At 46.3% G+C, this 18,215-nt stretch overlaps 1 protein-coding gene across 21 annotated transcripts in view; it reads right to left on the bottom strand.

Annotated features, from left to right (window-relative positions):
- The window catches only part of LOC126538704 (uncharacterized), a 133,956-nt gene that overhangs the window by 107,882 nt on the left and 7,859 nt on the right, over nucleotides 1-18,215 (bottom strand). For 16 of the 21 annotated variants that reach the window (XM_055074870.2, XM_055074867.2, XM_055074856.2 and 13 more), the window contains exon 4: nucleotides 14,526-14,675. In XM_055074870.2, the coding sequence (XP_054930845.2) occupies nucleotides 14,526-14,675 (150 nt within the window). Of the gene's footprint in view, nucleotides 1-1,564; nucleotides 1,728-4,886; nucleotides 5,065-14,525; nucleotides 14,676-18,215 lie in introns of those variants that run through there. The other 5 variants (XM_055074861.2, XM_055074869.2, XM_055074854.2 and 2 more) reach the window with 4 other exon arrangements.

Raw genomic sequence — 18,215 nt, 5'->3', positions numbered from 1 at the left:
GGTTCTCGAGTGGTTCTATCTGTTGTCTATGTTATCGCGGAGCATTGTGTAATCAAATTCTGCAGACAATGGGAATACTGGTGTACATTCTAGTAGTTACACTAGCACCAGCGATTGGGCTGGATAGTTCATTGACCTTTCTATAAATAGCTGACGCCTCTAATCTGCAGATCAGATTTCGACGATCGCCGACTGTGCTCGCCGTTCTGCTTTGAGTGTCACTTGCTGTTGTGGGCAGAAGTTCACCCTATGAAAAGTTGACATTCAATGTAGCATACGCTAAAGGCGAAAACCGGCGCACTCACGACACACTCAATAAATTACTTGACATTCTCATCCGAATGCGTCGTTACTTCCTGTTACTTGAGTTCTACCACCAAAGGTCGCGGGTTCGAGTGCCTTAATTCACTGTGCCTTAAAAACCTTAGCCTTAATTAACACCAAATTTCATGTGTTTGACTGCCTTCAGTGGTCGTGGGTTCATCCACTAATGGTAGCACCATGAATTTCGGTGACATGGAATTTTGGGTCCAACCAAAGGTCGAGGTTTCGACTCCCGTCAAAGGTCGTGCGCGCGAAGGGCTGAATTAGCACCAAATGTAATGGGTTCGACTCCTATAAATGGTCGCAGGTGGCACCAGAAATTTTGGTGTCATTGAGTTTAGGTTCCATAACGCCGGATATCGGAATTTTCGTCCGTTGAGTCGTCTAAGGCTTTCTTCGCGTTGATAAGTTAGTTTCGCGATTCGCCGTTTTCCTACTGTCTTCTTCCCCGTCGCTGCAACGCGACAATATTGTGGAAGTTGTTCGCCGTCGCGACCACCAGCCCTCGCCTTTCGCTTCCGTTTTCCACCGCGTCGCGTTAACGAGATAGTGTTTCGCATCGTTTGGTCGAGAGTGGGTGCGGCGAGGTCTGGCTCCCGCCGTGTTAGCCCGGCAGCTGCCCCCACGGCGAGGTAAACTGGATTTCCGGAGCAAGGGGCAATGACCCTCATGGCGAGGTAAATTGGCTTTCCGAAGCAAGGGGCAATGTCCCTCATAGCGAGGCAAACTGGCTTTCCGGAGCAAGGGGCAATGAATCCCACGGCGAGGCAAACTGGATTTCCGAAGAGCATCGGGGACATCGAAGTGACGGATGGTCGCAACAAGTGATTACGCCGATATTTGCTTGGAGCAGATACTGAAATAGCGCAGCTGCCACGTGCGATGCTTTCGAATCTTTCCAACGCCGTTGACAAAAGCAGAACAAGTCAAATTTAACAATCAGCGATTTATTTTGTAGTATTTCGGCTATTGTAAATAATATGCCGCTGCTTTTCCCTTCCAAAGTTAAACTCATGCCGATAAGAACGTAAGCCTTTCTTGGCGAGTGCTTTTTTGTGCCCAGGAAAGCTTTTACATTGCCACAAAAGGTTATCTTTGAGTGAAACATATCACGCACGTTTGTAGTAACAAACGCGGTTATAAAAACCCACGTAAACGCGTCAACCAGGCACATCACGGTTACTGCAGTGCAGGAAAATCTTTCCACAGGTAACTGCCGTATTAAAGAGACATCACTCACGTTCTATTGAGATGCAGGCCGCAGTCCTCAGCGTGGACGATGCAACGTCCTTTGTTGTTCAAGTACACCTGTCCGTGTTTGCACACGCAATTGCCGGTCCCCAGCGCACATCTTGATCTGCCATTCTTACAGAAACAACTAATGCAGGATGCACGCTGATCACCTGTAAATATCGAGCGTCACTTTTAAGGCGCGCACTCAGAATAGGCGTGATAAGCTAGCTGTTCTATAGCATCACATTTCATAAATGACAACTGGTCATTGGACGACAACCTTTGTTAGATCGCTGGTTCGGCACACATGGTCCTCTACTTGGCCTTGCTCGCAGTTCATTAGGCATGGCGAGTATGATGGTCATTACGGTTGTAATTGTCGTTAGCCTATTATGTGCGATGCTGCATTAAGAGGAAGCTTTAGCTCGGGCCCAACTCCGACGCGGCCTATTCAAATACATGTAAAAACGCAAAAACGTTTTTCTGAGATAACCCCTGGACCGATTTTAATGAAATTTGTTGCTTTTGAGAGAGAAAGATAAATTCTAGTGACTGTTGGAAGCGGAATTTTAATTTAGGGCTTGCATTTTGTTGAAGAGATTTACAAAATTTCAGAAGTATGAAAAAAATAGAAGCACGAAGTTTACAAACTAATAGCTCTGCATCAAGAACAGATATCGCGGTTCTGTAAACGGCATCCATTAGATCATTCAAAGCGGACAAATTTCATATGTCATTTTACATCTTACGTGAGTTTGTTACGTAGTTTACGAGGGTTCTGCAAAAGTTGTAATTACATATTAATAAATTTTTTGCGATTCATGTATAAGATGTCAAATTTGTCCGCTTTAGATGTGCTATTAGGTACAATTCACAGAATTGCGATATCACCTATTCTTGCTGAGTTACAGAGTTGTAAACTTGATAGTTTGGTTTGCGAAAAATTTGCGATTTTTGCAAATTTTTAATAAAAAGTTGACGACCTAAATCGAAATTAAGTTTTTCTTTTAAATGCAACAAGCCCCGTCAAATTTGGTGCTGTGGTTGCCGAGAAAAACGAATTCTCCTTTTACATGTATTTAGGTAGGAGCACCCGAGCTAAAGCTTCCTCTTAAGAGGAAGCTTTAGCTCGAGTGCTCCTATCTAAATACATGTAAAAGGAGAATTCGTTTTTCTCGGCAACCACTGCACCAAATTTGACGAGGTTTGTTGCATTTAAAAGACAAACTTAAAATCTAGTGACTGTTTGTTTCGAATTTTCGAGTTTGGTTGTCAATTTTTTATTAAAAATTGGCAAAAATCGAAAGTTTTCTAAAAACGAAACTATCAAGTTTACAACTGCGTAACTAAACAACTAAAAATGATAATACAATTCTGGGAATTGCATCTAATAGTACATCTAAAGCGGACAAAATTGATATGTTACACATGAATATAAAAAAAATTTAATCATAAGTAAATACAACTTTTGCAGAACCGTTGTAACCAACGTAACAAATTCACGTAAGATGTAAAATGACATATTAGATTTGTCCGCTTTGAATGATCTAATGGATGCCGTTTACAGAACCACAATATCAGTTCTTGATGCAGAGCTATGAATTTGTGAACTTCGTGCTTCTATATTTTTCAAACGGTCAAATATTTGAAAATCGTTTTAAGAAAATTCAAGCCCTAAATCGAAATTCCGCTTCCAACAGTCACTAGACTTTAACTTTCTCTTTCAAATGCAACAAATTTCATCAAAATCGGTCCAGGGGTTATCTCATAAAAACGTTTTTGCGTTTTACATGTATTTGAATAGGCCGCGTCGGAGTTGGGCCCGAGCTAAAGCTTCCTCTTAAGGGCTAGCCCAATCATATCATTTGGATTACAGTATAGCGCTGGCGAGCAAGGACAGAGGTGCGTCGTAGGAGAATGATGCGCTCCCCTCTGTCCTTGTTCGCTAGCGCTAAGATGTTATCCAAGTTCGAATACTAAAACGCCCATGATACAGCCAGTGCTTCATCTCATTTCCAGTTACACGTACACTGCGTTATGCGGCTCCATCGGTATATTATAAACGTAAAATTATTCATATCTCCGTGCACCAGTGGTTATTGTTACCAGGCGTACATGCTTTTCTTTTAAGGACGGCCTTCTGACTGCTAAGTAGCCACAAAACTTTACTTATACCCCCAAAAACTTTGTACGACATTGATTCCAATGTTTTAGACAGCTTCAAAGCGTGATGTCCGACTTTAACGAAAATATCGAAGCAGCACATTGAAAATATTTTCTGCACTAAACAAAGTGTAAAACAGCGTGGAAATCTTCCGGGTATGTATAAAAGAGAATGAAGGCCATACGTATAGGTGGCTGTCATTTTCGCGCAAATGTACATTCAGAGAAAAAAGATGCTATAGATCAATGGCTTTAAAGCGAGAACAAGCGACGTTTGGAGCATTACATTTCGAAATTGTCGCATAGTGGAGAAGAAGCATTCTATGTTTCGACGTAATGAAGGCAACTTTAATTTTCTCCAAATAATTATCATGACAGTGGCAGTGGGTAAGAGGAAGAATGAATAGGATCTTTGAAGATATGGCACAAAGTTATAGCTAGAATGCTATCAAGGCAAAAAACCCCAACAGCACCAAAAAAATATTGCTCCTCGCAAGAGAACAGCAGGTAGTTCTTACTGATCATGGATATTCCCCTTCAACCGCAAAGATTGAAGTCCCACTTCACAACATACCTGGAGCCCTGGGTAGTTACTTCCCTCCTCTACATACTGAGCAAATACTCACTCTAACGCAGTTTTAACTGAGCCTAGACATTGCAACGGTAAGCTATATGAGCCTTCGAAGGTTTTGATTTTGTTCCTACTGCAAAGTATGAACGTTTCTAGTATCTATATAGTACCCTCTAAGCCTGCAAGCTTTGTAGCGCTCTTGAGCACAGCTAATTCCGCAGCTGCTCGCTTCATTAATTGAAAGCACCGTGCGCTGCCCTTTAGCTCTGAACACATGCATGACCGAAATCTTTGTTCGCTTTGACGCTACCAGAGGGGCAGTAATGAAATGATATGCAAAATATACATTTCAAGGTGTAGATAACCATTTTCGAGCCAACACAAAACGAAGCCGTGCACAGGGATTGGGGCATGATAAAACTTGTGATATAGAATGAGCTTGACACTTCACGTCTCGTTTCTAGACTAGAAGGATTCGCATTGCATTTTAGCGCTGTGACACTTGTACATGAAGAATAGTCATGGAAGATAACCATTTTCGAGCCAACACAAAACTAAGCCGTGCACAGGAAGCGTGATCACAAATAGCGCTCACCGTAAACAATATCTGGAAGCGCCAGATTAAGTAGAACGTACACGTACACGCACAATGATAAGGATTTCATAGTTAGTCCAACACGTATCCGGAGAAATCTTGAGAGTATCTAAATTTTGTCTCATGAGAAGCATAGCAATTGACTTTAAAGACGTTTATGTTTTTTTTATAATTCACATTAATAAGGAGCTACACGATAATAAAGCCTGGCGATGGGCGCCTCACAGTCTCTCCCACTGTGTGTCTCACAATACCGTCTTTCAAAGCAGTTCCCTTTGTCCTAAGTAAATTTATATGATTCCATAGCTTAGACACGTTTTAAAAGCACATCTGGCGGTGAGTCGCGCGGCAATTTGGCGTGTATTCGCGGGCTGCTTTCACGCTCGGAAAAACACTTTCATATAGCACGTATTGGGCAACAGAATGCTGTATCGCGAGTTTCTTTATGTTGCTCTACAATTTTCTCACTGGCACTTTTCATATATTTAAAACAATTGATAACTTGGAGACTTTAATAAGAATAATTACGCAATTATGCGGAATGCCGTACAATTATCTAAGTATCTCGAAGTGAAGGCAAAAAAATTACCTTGGTTGGTTTCAGCTATGTGGCATTCACATATTTTAAGGTTTGCTCAAGTTACGTGAAAGACCCCGTATGCGAAACGAAGCTTGCATGAAGCGGTTACGAAAATGCTATATATTCGCCCATTTTATTCCTCCATTTTGGACATGGGAGAAACCGTTGCGCGCATGTTCTCTGGCTGACCCGTATGACGGCAATGTGACAAATCTTATAAAGCCTAGCATTTCCTCACTTCTTTTTATTTATTTCAAATGTACAGGCTGCTTCTCGGGCGATCACCGCTGTGGGTATGTGCATCTGTGTGGAAGTCATCCCGATCAGTATAAATGTGAAGTGGCGCTTCGTGCCCGATCCGCCGTTATGCGTATGTTGTAGCCGCGTTTCCATGAATGCGACAGTATGCGACGGCAGCGCTCGACATTTTCCAGTGCATGGCGAGTAGTGGGATTGGCCAGCGTTTACATGTAGCGCATTGCCCTTGGTGCTATGGTGGCGGACAACGGTGTCACACATCGAAGGAAAAGCAGCACTTCTGGCGTCGAAACTGGGGATGGCCATTTTCTCAGCAATCTTGCGGTCCCGCAGTTTGGCGAGTGCTGCAGATGCACAGCAAGTTTCCATCCCATAATCCATAAAGCGATGCGATCTCGTGCTCATGTACTCCGATATGCGACTTTTCTCTTTATTTCTTGTTTAGCTTGGCTTGCCACCCGGCATAATGTCAATATGACACTAAATATAAGCTATCAGGTCCATTTCCTAGAGATACTAGACATCGGTAACTCCTCCTCTTTCCCTTCCCTCTGACCATCGCTCTCTCTTTATTTATTTATTTATTTATTTATTTATTCCTGAAATGCCCCTGGAGAGGGGTCTTACATGGGGCGTTGGCAGCTTCAAAGAAGCTGTTCGTTGGCAGCCTTGAACTTAGTCGCACTGGAGTGGTCCGCCGCTTTTTCAGGCAGACCATTCCAGTCTCTCGCTGAACGTTGAAAAAACTAATGCAGATGGGATGATGTGCGCGCATGCGGGGGGTATACTGACTTTGAATGATTAGTCTGGGATGAATGGCGGTGAGCGGGCGACATGATACTGTTACCAATTGGGGCATGATAAAACTTGTGCTATAGGATGAGCTTGGACACTTCACGTCTCGTTTCTAGACTAGAAAGATTCGCATTACATTTTAGCGCTGTGACACTAGTACGTGAAGAATAGTCATGGAAGACAAATCGGGCTCGCGGGTTTGGACAGATTCAAGCATGTTAGAAAGATTATTGTGATGAGGGTCCCAAACTGAGCATGCGTATTCATGTTTGGGCCTTATCAAATATTTGTAGGCATGACTTTTTACCAAAGGAGGGGCGAATTTCACATTTCGCCGGAGAGAGAGAGAGAGAGAGAGGTGAATACAGGAAGGCAGGGATGTTAACCAGTCAATAGTCTGGTTGGCTATCCTACGCTGGGGATGGGAGAAGGGGAGAGAGAGAAGGGAGAGAGAGAAGGTGTAGATACTTGTACGGACAGCACTTGAGTTAAAGCCGCTCGCGCAAACCAGAAGTTCTGAGAAAACACAAAAGTGCCTTCATTGCCTTCTGATCCGATGATCGGTCGGGACGGTGCTCTAGTATTGTCTGTTCCCTCAGAGGACGATCATCTAATTTCCTCAATGTGTTGGACAAAGATTGTGTTTGTGCTTGAAATTGAGGACAATGGCACAATAAGTGGTCAATGTTCTTCTCGCATCCGCAAACATCACATGCAGGATTATCAGTCATTCCAATTAGTGCTGAGTAGGAATTTGTGAAGGCAACTGCAAGCCATAACCGACACAAAAGAGACGCTTCACGCCGGTGCAGACCGGCTAGACGTCTGAGCTGAAGTGACGGGTTTAGTCTGTGCAGTTTTGTGCGCCTTGTATGAACGGTATTCCACTCTGCTAAGGAGATCGTGCGTGCTAGAATGCCAAGTCGTCTCGCGGCATCGGTCCTTGAGAGAGAAATGGGGACGCAGCGATCTTCTTGGTTTGATGCGCGAGCTGCCTTATCGGCGTCATCATTTCCTATGATACCGCAATCATCTGGTATCCAATGAAAAGAGATATCATGGCATTTTGCTATTAACTGACGGACAAGTTCCCCGATTTCGCACGTGAGCTGATCGTCAGTTCCATGTCGGAGAAACGACTGCACACATTGCAAGGCCGGCCTTGATTCGCAGAAGACTGTCAATTATCTAGGACTTTCAGCATTTATCACATGAAGTGCGTCGCGGAGAGCCGCGAGCTGTGCAGCTGCAGACGTAGTGACATGGGCAGTCTTGAACCGCTTGGTTATCCTCATTGCTGGCATAAGTACAGCGCCACCAGAACTGGTTGATGTAGTTGATCCATCAGTGTAGACGTGTGTGCAGTCGCTGCATTTCTCGTACAAGAGAAGTTAGTTGTTGAGCGCTGATCATGGCAAGTCCGACTTTTTCTGAAGTCCTGGGATTGTAAGGTTCACTTGAGTACGGCGCTTACACCATGGAGGAATGGAAGGCCTTGCCACATGTGCGTAACCTGACCTGAAAGAGGCACGGTGCGCGAAGACAGTCGCACTGAATGTCGTGTGGGGCCTATCTACTGGGAGACTTGCTAGGTGGTGGGTAGGGGTCCGTGCGAAGTGTCTTATGTGCACATGCATTGTTTCAACGCTAATGTGCGTTCTAATAGTGGAATCTTGAGCGACTGCAATAACTTCAGTCGTTGACGCACTCCGTGGTAGACCAAGACATATCTTCAGGGCTTGTTCTTGGATCTTTTAGATTATATTCAGGTTAGTTCTGCAGGTGTTGGACATGACCGGTAGGCTATGCAGCAGGAATCCAATAAAGAGGACCCTGTACAGTTGCAGCATGGAGTGTATTCGCACTCTCCAGGTCTTTCCTGCAAGGAACTTAAACACATGGCAAATTCCTGTAAGACGTTTTTTCACATAATTCACGTGAGGGGTCCAGGAGAGATTTTTGTCAATGACCACTCCCAAAAATCTGTGACTCGTGCTGTACGATATCAGTTGTCTGTCGACAGATATCACGTATGGATACATTGACTTCTTGGTAAATGCCACCACTGCGCACTTTTCATATGATATATGAAGTCCTTGTTCTCGAATGTAGGATGATGTTAAAGTGGCTGACTTCTGAAGCCGCGCGCGAAGCTGCAGTGGCGTCACAGCCAACGTCCAAATGCAAATGTCGTCGGCATAGATGGAAAGCCTAACGGTGCCTGGCAGGATGTGTTAGACTGAAGAGCGTTGGGCTGTGTACTCCACCCTGAGGCACCCCACGGTTACCGTAATGCTGGGAGGTCGGGCCATCCTCGGTAAGTATGAAAAAGGATCTCTTATGTAGATAGCTACTTATCCAGAAGTAGACTTTGCCGCCAAGTCCTTCTGCCTCTAACGCGTTCAATATCGCCTCATGCGTTATGTTATCGTACGCTCCTTTAACATCCAGAAACTGGGAAGCAGATAATCTTTTGCAGGACTTCTGGCGCTCCGCGTACGTCACCAAGTCGATAACGTTGTCTATGGAAGAACGGCTACGCCTGAAACCGGCCACTGCATCTGGATATACCTGGTAATGTTCGAGGTACCATTCTAGCCGTGCTAGAACCATCCTCTCCATTTGTTGTCCGATGAAACTGGCAGGCAGAATTGGTCGGTATGATGCAATGTCTACAGGCGACTTGCCAGGCTTGAGCAGTGGAATCAGGTGACTGGTCTTCCATTCCTGGGGAAGCGTACCTGTCTGCCAGGAGCTGTTGAACAAGAGCAAGAGCACTTTCCGAGCCTCTTCGCCAAGATTACATAGGGCACAGTAGGTTATACCATCGGGTGCTGGTGAAGTTGAACGCTTGCACAAGGCCAGTGCAGCTTCGAGCTCGTCCATGGAGAAAGGACTATCCATGCGGGGGTCGCGTGAAATCGGTGAGTGGTGGAGCGTCCATGTTCCAGTGGAACTAGTTTCGCCAGCAATCTTCCTGCAGAAACTTCCGCGACGTCAATGTCGCTGCATTGTTGGTGAAGGGCCAAAGTCTTGAAAGGGTGTCGCTGCTGAGGGGTTCCACGGAGACCACGAACAGTTCTCTATATGTGAGACAAAGTTTTTCGTGGATCCAAAGATTGGCAGAATTACTTCCAGCTTTGCAATGCAAGTTTGTCCATGCGACGTTGAATTTTCTTTTGAGTCCTTCTGGCCTACCTCAAGTCATGTAGAGACTTCGTGCGCCTGTATCTTCGCTCTGCACGACGACGAATTGCACGAAGCTTCTCTAGGTCAATGTCGTATTCGGTGCATGTATACGTTCTCAGAAGCGAATGTTTCGTAGCCCCTAAGGCACCCTTAAGATGTCCTCTAGGCTAAAGGACAAGTCATCACGACAGCCGTCTTCGACAATTGACTTGAACATCAGCCAGTCGATGCATTGTGTGACGCCGGCTAACTTGGAGCCCGTCAGCCCTTAAACCCAAGATAAGTAGTTAGGTGGTCACTTCCCCGCATTTCAATATCCGGAAACCACCTGACCTTTCTAGTGAAGGAGCGTGAAACAAAGGTGAGGTTCAGGCAGCTACAGTAGGCAGTTCCACGGAGAAAGGTGGGGCTTCTATCATTTAATAAGCACGGTTCTTGTTCGGAGGCAAGTGACACTAATCTTCTGCCTCTCGAGTTTATTTTAGAACTTCCCCATAAATGGTGGTGGGCATTAAAATCTCCAGTAATCATCAAAGGCTGCGGAGTCGCTTTCGTGATTCACCGTAATCTCTCGCAGTCCAACCGATTTGAGGGCGACATTTAGGCTCCAATTAATGTGAACGTGAGCTCGCTTTTCTTCACTGTCAGGTGCGGTTAGGCTCGTTAGTTATTTTAGCGATGTGAGCGGACTACAATAGATCGTGCGTTAAGATAAGCCCTAGATATCTATAACATGTCAAAGATGATAATATTGATTTACCTAAGAGATATGAGGGCGCTACATAAGAATGCCCATGATGGAAAGAGACTAAGAATGTTTTATTTACGTTTAATGACATTAAACATGTCTTACACCATTTTTAACTGTTTGTAAGTCACGCTGTACGACAGGATATCTGAGCTATTATTAATGGGTCAGTAGAGAACACAGTCGTCCGCAAATAGGCGTACGTTAGAAGATATATCATTAGGAAGATCATTAATGTACATTAGGAAGAGAATGGGGCCAAGAACAGACCCTTAGGGAACCCCAGAAAGCACAGGAGACAGAGGAGACGAAAAGTTATTTCCAAGAACGAACTGTTGCCGGCCGGTCAGAAAACTGGGCCACCAATTATAAATTAGGGGATTGAGATTCAAGACTGAAAGTTTCAAGAAAAGACGATTGTGGGGTACCTTATCAAAAGATGTTTTGAAGTCTCAAAACAGTGAGTCTACAGGTACATTAATGTCTGATTGCGAACTGATGTCATTTATGAAGAGTGCAAGTTGCGTATCGCAAGATAAGTTCTTAAGGAATTTTTGCTGACTGTGCTGAGAAAAGTTATTAGAAATTAGAAATCTCATGATGTGGGAAGAGATGACATGCTCCATCAGTTAGGAGCAAACACTGGTAATGGAAATTGGCCGGTAGTCAAGACATGACGTTGAAGAAGCTTTTTTGGGGACTGGAAAAAGTCCACTTTCCCACTTCCCTGCCGCATTATAGTGACGCGCATTTCTAGCGCATCGGCCGCGTTTACAGTGATGCGATGAGCTAGAAAGTTGATGTGATGCGATGTGATGAGCCAGTTGTCGCATTGATGTAAACGCGGCATGTCCCGCAGTGTGGAAATGATAACCAAAATCGACACGCGGCAGTGATCTCAAAAAGCTAGCTGTCAACGCGATATCAGCGCCAGCTTCTAGTCCAATCTCCCTTTCTGGATATGTGGCGTAGTACGCAACGCATGATTTTTAACATGCAGTGGTCATCTCATACAGATACTTCGTTATGGCACAATTCGTATGTACCGCCCAATCCTTGGTCACTTTCTTGTTGTGGTCACGTGCCATTCTACCGCTCGCGTCATCGGCATGTGCCATATTATGGGAATCCTTATCATTCTTTTGAAAGCGCCGGAAGGCTTCTTGGCCCATTCCGCGTTCTGCGTATGTACCATTCTAGGACATCGTAATCATAATCATTACCGTAAGCCGATCATCTCAAATAGCTAGTTGTTGCTGACAAAATTGCAGCGTATGTGCGAAGCACTAAGTAGTTTTTTTCGGGAATCTGGTGCTTAAGCTCATAGTGTCTACTGTACACAATAAAGGACACCGGAGTGATATCCTTACTGGTGCTTGTATGTGCTTGCCGAACTTCTGAATTTGTTTCCAGTCATCTTAAATTTCTGTAGCGCGTTGGTTCTCGGAATATCTCGCTCCAATGGAGTAAAGGAAAATGAGTGCTTTTCTGGCGTAATGATTAATGTATCGCGCTGCTAGGCTGGCGGGCCGAGTTTCGAAACCCTGCGCGGGAGGCGTTATTTTTTTTTTAGGGTGACGGTAAATATATTCGGCAAGAACCGACAGACACAATTACCACCGACCAAACCATGAGAAGAGATGGAACGAAAAGTCGATCTTAAAAGGTAAAGGTTTAGTGTTTGCCACGGACGTTGAAAGTGCATTCAGCACTGTGACGCTGGTTACGACAATACAATGTGAATCACTGCCCTGTCTGTCAGAGGACTGAAATGTGAGTCTTACCTCGTTAAGCTGGGTGAAATACAGTCCCACTCATTTTCAGCACAGTCGCCGGAATCAGTCATGTAGTACCTCCCATTGATGCAGTCGCACTTGTTCCCAGGGGTACTGCACACACTTGAGCCATGGGGACAGCTGCATTCAGCGCAAGTTCTGTGGGAAGAACATGCAAAAGCTGTTGAATAGATGGAGAGCAGAATACCTCAGCTGTAATAAAATTCGCATCTTGTGATAACTTCACCCAGTTTACTGTAGATTAGTTTATCTCTTTGACAGTTGGTCCCTATTTAGCCTCTTTCACGCCAACTTTGGTCACGCGATAGACAATGGTTAAAAGGCTAGACAGCCGGGACATTTTGCTAAGGAACTGAGTTCGAAACTATTCATCGGGCCAGCTTCAGGCACTACGTACGTGATACTGCATCGTGTACATATGCGGTGAGTCAAGATGGCTAAGTGGGCTAGCTGGAATCTTGGATTATTGCTTACGTTTTCTAATAAAGAAAATCAAAGTGCCTTTGTGGCGCAAGGGTTAAGCCATCATGCTCCTGGCCTGGCGTAGTTCTGCATCACGGCACTGGATGCACTTTTTTCTTTTTGCAGGGTAGTCGTATATGGCTAGGGCACCGCAGAATTTTGGTGTCCACACAAAAAACTATCATAAACAATTGCTCATGGCGGTATAGGACTAGGGTATAGAGTTTCTTACAATAATTACTAGTGAGAATTGTGGCGCTAGTGTCTACGGGAGGTGCAATAGGGGCGATTGAGCCAGAGTGGTAATTGTGGGAACTGCATGGATTGGCCTCTTTGTCCTTCTGGCTTCAGGCTGTTTCGTGACTTTGGAAACTCGTCAGTTTCAACAAAGGATTGCGTAATAAATAAATAACTAACGATTATTAGAATTGTCTGAAGGCAGGAACTCTGACAAAGAAGTCCGATGCTTAAAGCATTACGCCACGGACGCATGCATTGCAAGCGACATAACACTCCCTTACGAATTTATTTTCGGCGAGCCATTGCCTTATACAAAGCCTAATAAACAAGCCACGAGAACGTCTGAATCCGAGAGCGCGAAGGGCCGACAAATCCATGTACTTCCTATCAATCCCATGGTGACTGAACGAGTGTGGCGCCAGGGATCCCACTAGTAATTATTGCAGGAAACTCGATGGGCACGGGTGTCATAAAATTTTCTTGTCCGCACACGAAACTATCATCATCAATGTCTCATACCCACGCAAGCACTCATAAATTGGCTCATAGCTCCGCGAGGCAAAGACTACAAGCAGTCAGCAAAGTGAAGCGAACAGTGCTTACCTTCTTCGGAATCACGCATAGAGTATGCAGAACAGCATGTCGAAAACTGTCATCGGCTGCCTTGGATAAAACAATGGTTGGTCTCGTCGGGGCTCTGCTGCGGCTCCGCAAAGAGCCTTGTTGTTCGGTGTTTAGTAGGAGTTGCGATGGGGAGGCCACGCGTGGTTAGCACTGCCGAAGAGCAGCTCGCTTGCGGAGTGCAACGGCGCGAACTTAGACGAGAGCACCATCGACGGTGGCGCGCGGCAAACACCAACGAAGGACGTGTCCGAGAGACCAACCGCAAGCGGCAGGCCAGAGAGGGCGGCGTGTTTCGCGAAACGGAGAATACGGCGAAGAAGTGCTAAAGCCTCTTCGATGTCGAAATGCGGCGTTGAAAGACTCATGGCTATTGACTTCGCGTGGGTTAATTGAGATGACACGTGACACTATCTCTCTGGTCATTGTCGATGATTTCTATGTGGATGCGTCGAAACGAAAAGAAAAAAAGGAGTGCTTTACGCGTTAGGTTTTGGAGACATTTCACTTGCGGTGCCACACCGATCCGGCCATACCGACCACATAGCGGCATGCGTGCATCGATTTGACATTGTCAAAGAATGTGTCTGCAGTTGCGAGTATGCCGATCGGTGTAGGTATTAGCCACCAGAAAGCCATTGTGACCGTCTTTACTAAATGACAATGCGTGATGCAATAAAGTCTTTACCGTTATGTTTAGAGCTCTGCCGGTCATCCACCTTTCTTTATAGTGACGATAAATGGATTTGGCTAGAACCGACAGGCACAAATACCACCGACCAATCCAGGCCGAACCATGCGAAGATATCGAAAGAAAACTCGACTTTAGCAGGTAAATGTTTAATGTTTGCCATGGACGTTGAAAATGTAATCAGCACTGCGACGCTGGTTACAGCAGTACAATGTGAGTCACTGCCTTGCCTGTCACAGGACTGAAATGTGAGTCTCACCTCGTGGGGCTGGAGGAAATACAGTCCTCCTCATTTCGGACGCATTCTTCGGAATCAGGCAAGTAGTACTTCCCATTGATGCAGTAGCACTTGCTCCAGGGGCTACCGCACGTCCTTAAGCCATGGGGACAGGTGCATTTAGCGCATGTTCTTTGGGAAGAAAATACAAGAATTGTTGAATAAACCGATAGCAGAATACTTCAGCTGTAATAAAATTCGCATTCTGCGGTAACTTCAACCAGTGTAGTGTAGATTAGTCTGTCTCTCTGAATGTCATTTGGTCCCTATCTAGCCTCTTACACGCCAGCTTTGGTTGCTGGTTGGACAATGGTCCAATGGGTATAGAATCGGGATGCTTTGCTGAAAAAACTGAGAAGCCACCCATCGGGCCAACCTCAGTCACTGGATACTTGATACGGCAATTTTATATGTGTGGTGAATGAAGACTATTATTTAGGCTAGTTAGAATCTTGGTTTCATGGTTATGTTTTTGGAGCCCCACTGTTAGGCGCCCGTTGCTACGGCGAACTTCGGCTTCGTACCTCGTAATCGAGTGAACGGGCACATTGAAAGATGAAAGCGTACGCGGAGTGCAACGGGGGATGGAAGACGGGAGGAGGAAAGCAGATTAAGAGATGCAGCGGAATCATGACCCGGAAGGCCGAAGAGGAGGGTATGGCGAAAGGGCTAGAGGAAAGGCGTCGTGCGGGACAGTGGCTACGAGATGGCGCCAGAGTAACGTGCGTCGTCTGTGAGGTCTATAGGCGGCGGCTGCTGTGGATCGCGCCCACGCGGTACCCACGCGCTGGCTGTCGCGATCACCAGATTAGCTAGGAAGTGGCGCCAAACCTCCATTCATTTGCAACGTGTCGCGAAAGATGGATTTTTCGCGCCATCCAATACATCGCGAAATGAAATCGCAGATAGAGCTGCACTCGAATTTCGCATTGGGGAGTATCGTAAACGTGGGTTAACTTTTTTTTTCTTTGCGCTCGTGTCGTGGATTTCCTTCTATTTGTCCCTTGTGTTTTCGCTGATTTTTCGTGATTATTGACACATGTGCTGTTCTTCAATGAACCTCTTTCACGCTGACAAAGGTCATTGTAGCTGCAGGACCGGGTAGGTACCACTGTTCAAAGAAACCCTTGTATGCCGACTTGGAGCACTAGGTATTAGCCAATCCGTCTGTGCTAGATTTCGAAGATCCTCCTAGATGGCAGCTTGGGTCACCAGATGTGTGCCACTAGGTGTGTGCCACGCTTCAACAAAAGTAGTGGTTGCCAACTTTTGTAGTAGATAAGTGCCACTAGGAATGTGCCTCCATACAAAGATGTAAACGATTCCATAAGTTCCTTCGAGGCTGAGCGGACTCGAACCCACGTCACAAGGGTTCTTTACAGACAGCAAGCCGGTGCCCTAGCAGGCTGCGCCACAAATGTGCTGGTTATGTGCCTCTTTTCAGCGAAAGTTTTACGCGCCAATGCTCGCCGAATGTTCGTTACGCTAACTTGGGTAAGTGGTCACGTGATGCTTTGTGCCGCTCTTCCTTTAAAGTCGTTCGCGCCGACTTGCGTCGCTGGGTGTGGGCCCCTTGTTATGTGGTGCTCTTCACTAAGCCTTTTTCCTGGCAACCCTGGTCGCTGTGTACGTACCGCTCTTCAGTGCCCCCAAAACATTTGGCATAACGCATCTCACGATGACTTTCAATGGTAATAAGTTAGCATTGAATTGATAGAGATGCACAACGTGCTGACGTCCTTGAAACAAGTCATCTATGTAGCACATACTGCAGCAGGCCTCCTGCTTCGCGCTTTCCCCAAGAGCAGTCGGCGCCATAGAGGGGATCCGCCACGAAGTCTGCGCGTGGATTCTGGAATACATGACGCGCAACTGCATGCAAACCACGGAGGAAGGAAAAACTGAGAGGCCTTGAGGATAATGTTTTTTACGCTTACTGACGCCGGAAGTTAGCGTTGCTCCGCCATCTTGTTGGGGCAGAACCTCCGCTCTCTTTTGCATTTCTCTTCTTCGGTGCGCGACCATGTCGCACTGTGTGGACGTGCGCTCGCCGTAGTGATGCGAACAACGGATCCAATCGCGGTGTATGCCGTGGCGATACCGTTGTCGAAGTCAATTCTCCCATGTATGGCATTGAATGAAGTTCGTAATGAACTCCGCAAGATTGACTGTGGGTCCAGTCCCGCGCTATTTTTGCCGGCTTTTCGGAAAATAAATCTTTGCGTTCTCACTGCACTGAACGATTGCACAGGCGATGACCGACAGCCCATTTTACGCACATCACGACCTACGGCTAGCCCATCTGCAGTTTCTGGGAACAAACACGTGTGCTGGGCTTGATTGATAGGAATCATTTTGCTTGACAAACAAGATTCGCGCGGCCGCGCACAGCGAAGATGTGACAAGCCACAGCGCGCCGGCGAACAGGCCGTTATGCGCTTAAATGCAATGACTGTGGCCTGAGGTATATTGTTCGCACGGTAAGTGAAGCTTCATGTAAGCAAAGTTTTCGCTGCGTGCCCAACAGTAAGCGCCTATGCGTGCGCCAAGCGCGTTGACTGGGCGTACGTGCGACTGTCAGCCGTTTCATGTGCACGCAGGGTTACGTTCTTCTGTCGAGCCTTGTCGACTCGTGCACTGTAACCGCCAACCTTCACTTCCTTGCACCCGTTAAGCCCACAGCTAAGGCATCTGCGGTAAAGAGGGTTCGTCCCTTAATTACCCAGAGCAGCCGCTTCTTTTTGATCCTTCCACATGGCCTTTTTCATTCTTCCAGGCGTGCCAGAAATGCGTCTTCAGCTGTCAAAAGCAGGGACACTGCGCAGCTGTCACTGACCCGCAAGCCTTTTATCGTAGATATTCTGAAGCACAGCGGTTTCGGTCAGCGATGACGCTTTAGCACGAGTCTACCGAAGACGGCGAATGGCTTTCCAGAACGTCCGTGGCGTGGTGCTTGGGGTACGGCGTTTCCATAGAGTTTTCTTACAATAATTAACGTATGAAACTCTATAGGCGTTTCATGCGCGCTCGTTTTACGCTTGTTACATCTTCCAGTCCTACCTGGCCACAACAACAGGCAGTATAGAGATCAGTCTATATAACATAGTGGAACAAAACACGGAGACTCAGTGCCGCGGTACGAGATCCACGAGGCAGCACACGCATGACCACACAACACCACAACAAAGCCACCATTGTGGTCCGACAACATGGCCGCTACAGCGAAAAATACCATTTGACTTCCTCCACGCTCTTCTCCTAACGAGCGGAGGGGGTAAGGTCTGTCCTCAATTTATTTTCTTCCTCCATGAAGCGAACGTCGAAACTCGGCTCCACTCTGCATCGTCTAGTGGTTGCATCGTCTAGTTGTACTGCTGAGATCTGCGCACGTAACGTCGGAGACGTGATTCACGGCTCGCCAGTGTGTGCGAGCGCTGACAATGGCTTCCTTTCTTTATGCACACCCGATGGAATAAGATCGGTGACCCAAGTTCCGGAAACGTTCGTTGAGAAGCGGCAACCCGCCGTGGTTGCTCAGTGGCTATGGTGTTGGGCTGCTGAGCACGAGGTCGCGGGATCGAATCCCGGCCACGGCGGCCGCATTTCGATGGGGGCGAAATGCGAAAACACCCGTGTGCTTAGATTTAGGTGCACGTTAAAGAACCCCAGGAT

Source organism: Dermacentor andersoni, chromosome 8 (assembly GCF_023375885.2).
Source record: "Dermacentor andersoni chromosome 8, qqDerAnde1_hic_scaffold, whole genome shotgun sequence".
Lineage (NCBI taxonomy): Eukaryota > Metazoa > Arthropoda > Arachnida > Ixodida > Ixodidae > Dermacentor > Dermacentor andersoni.
This window is presented reverse-complemented; position numbering and strand designations above follow the sequence as displayed.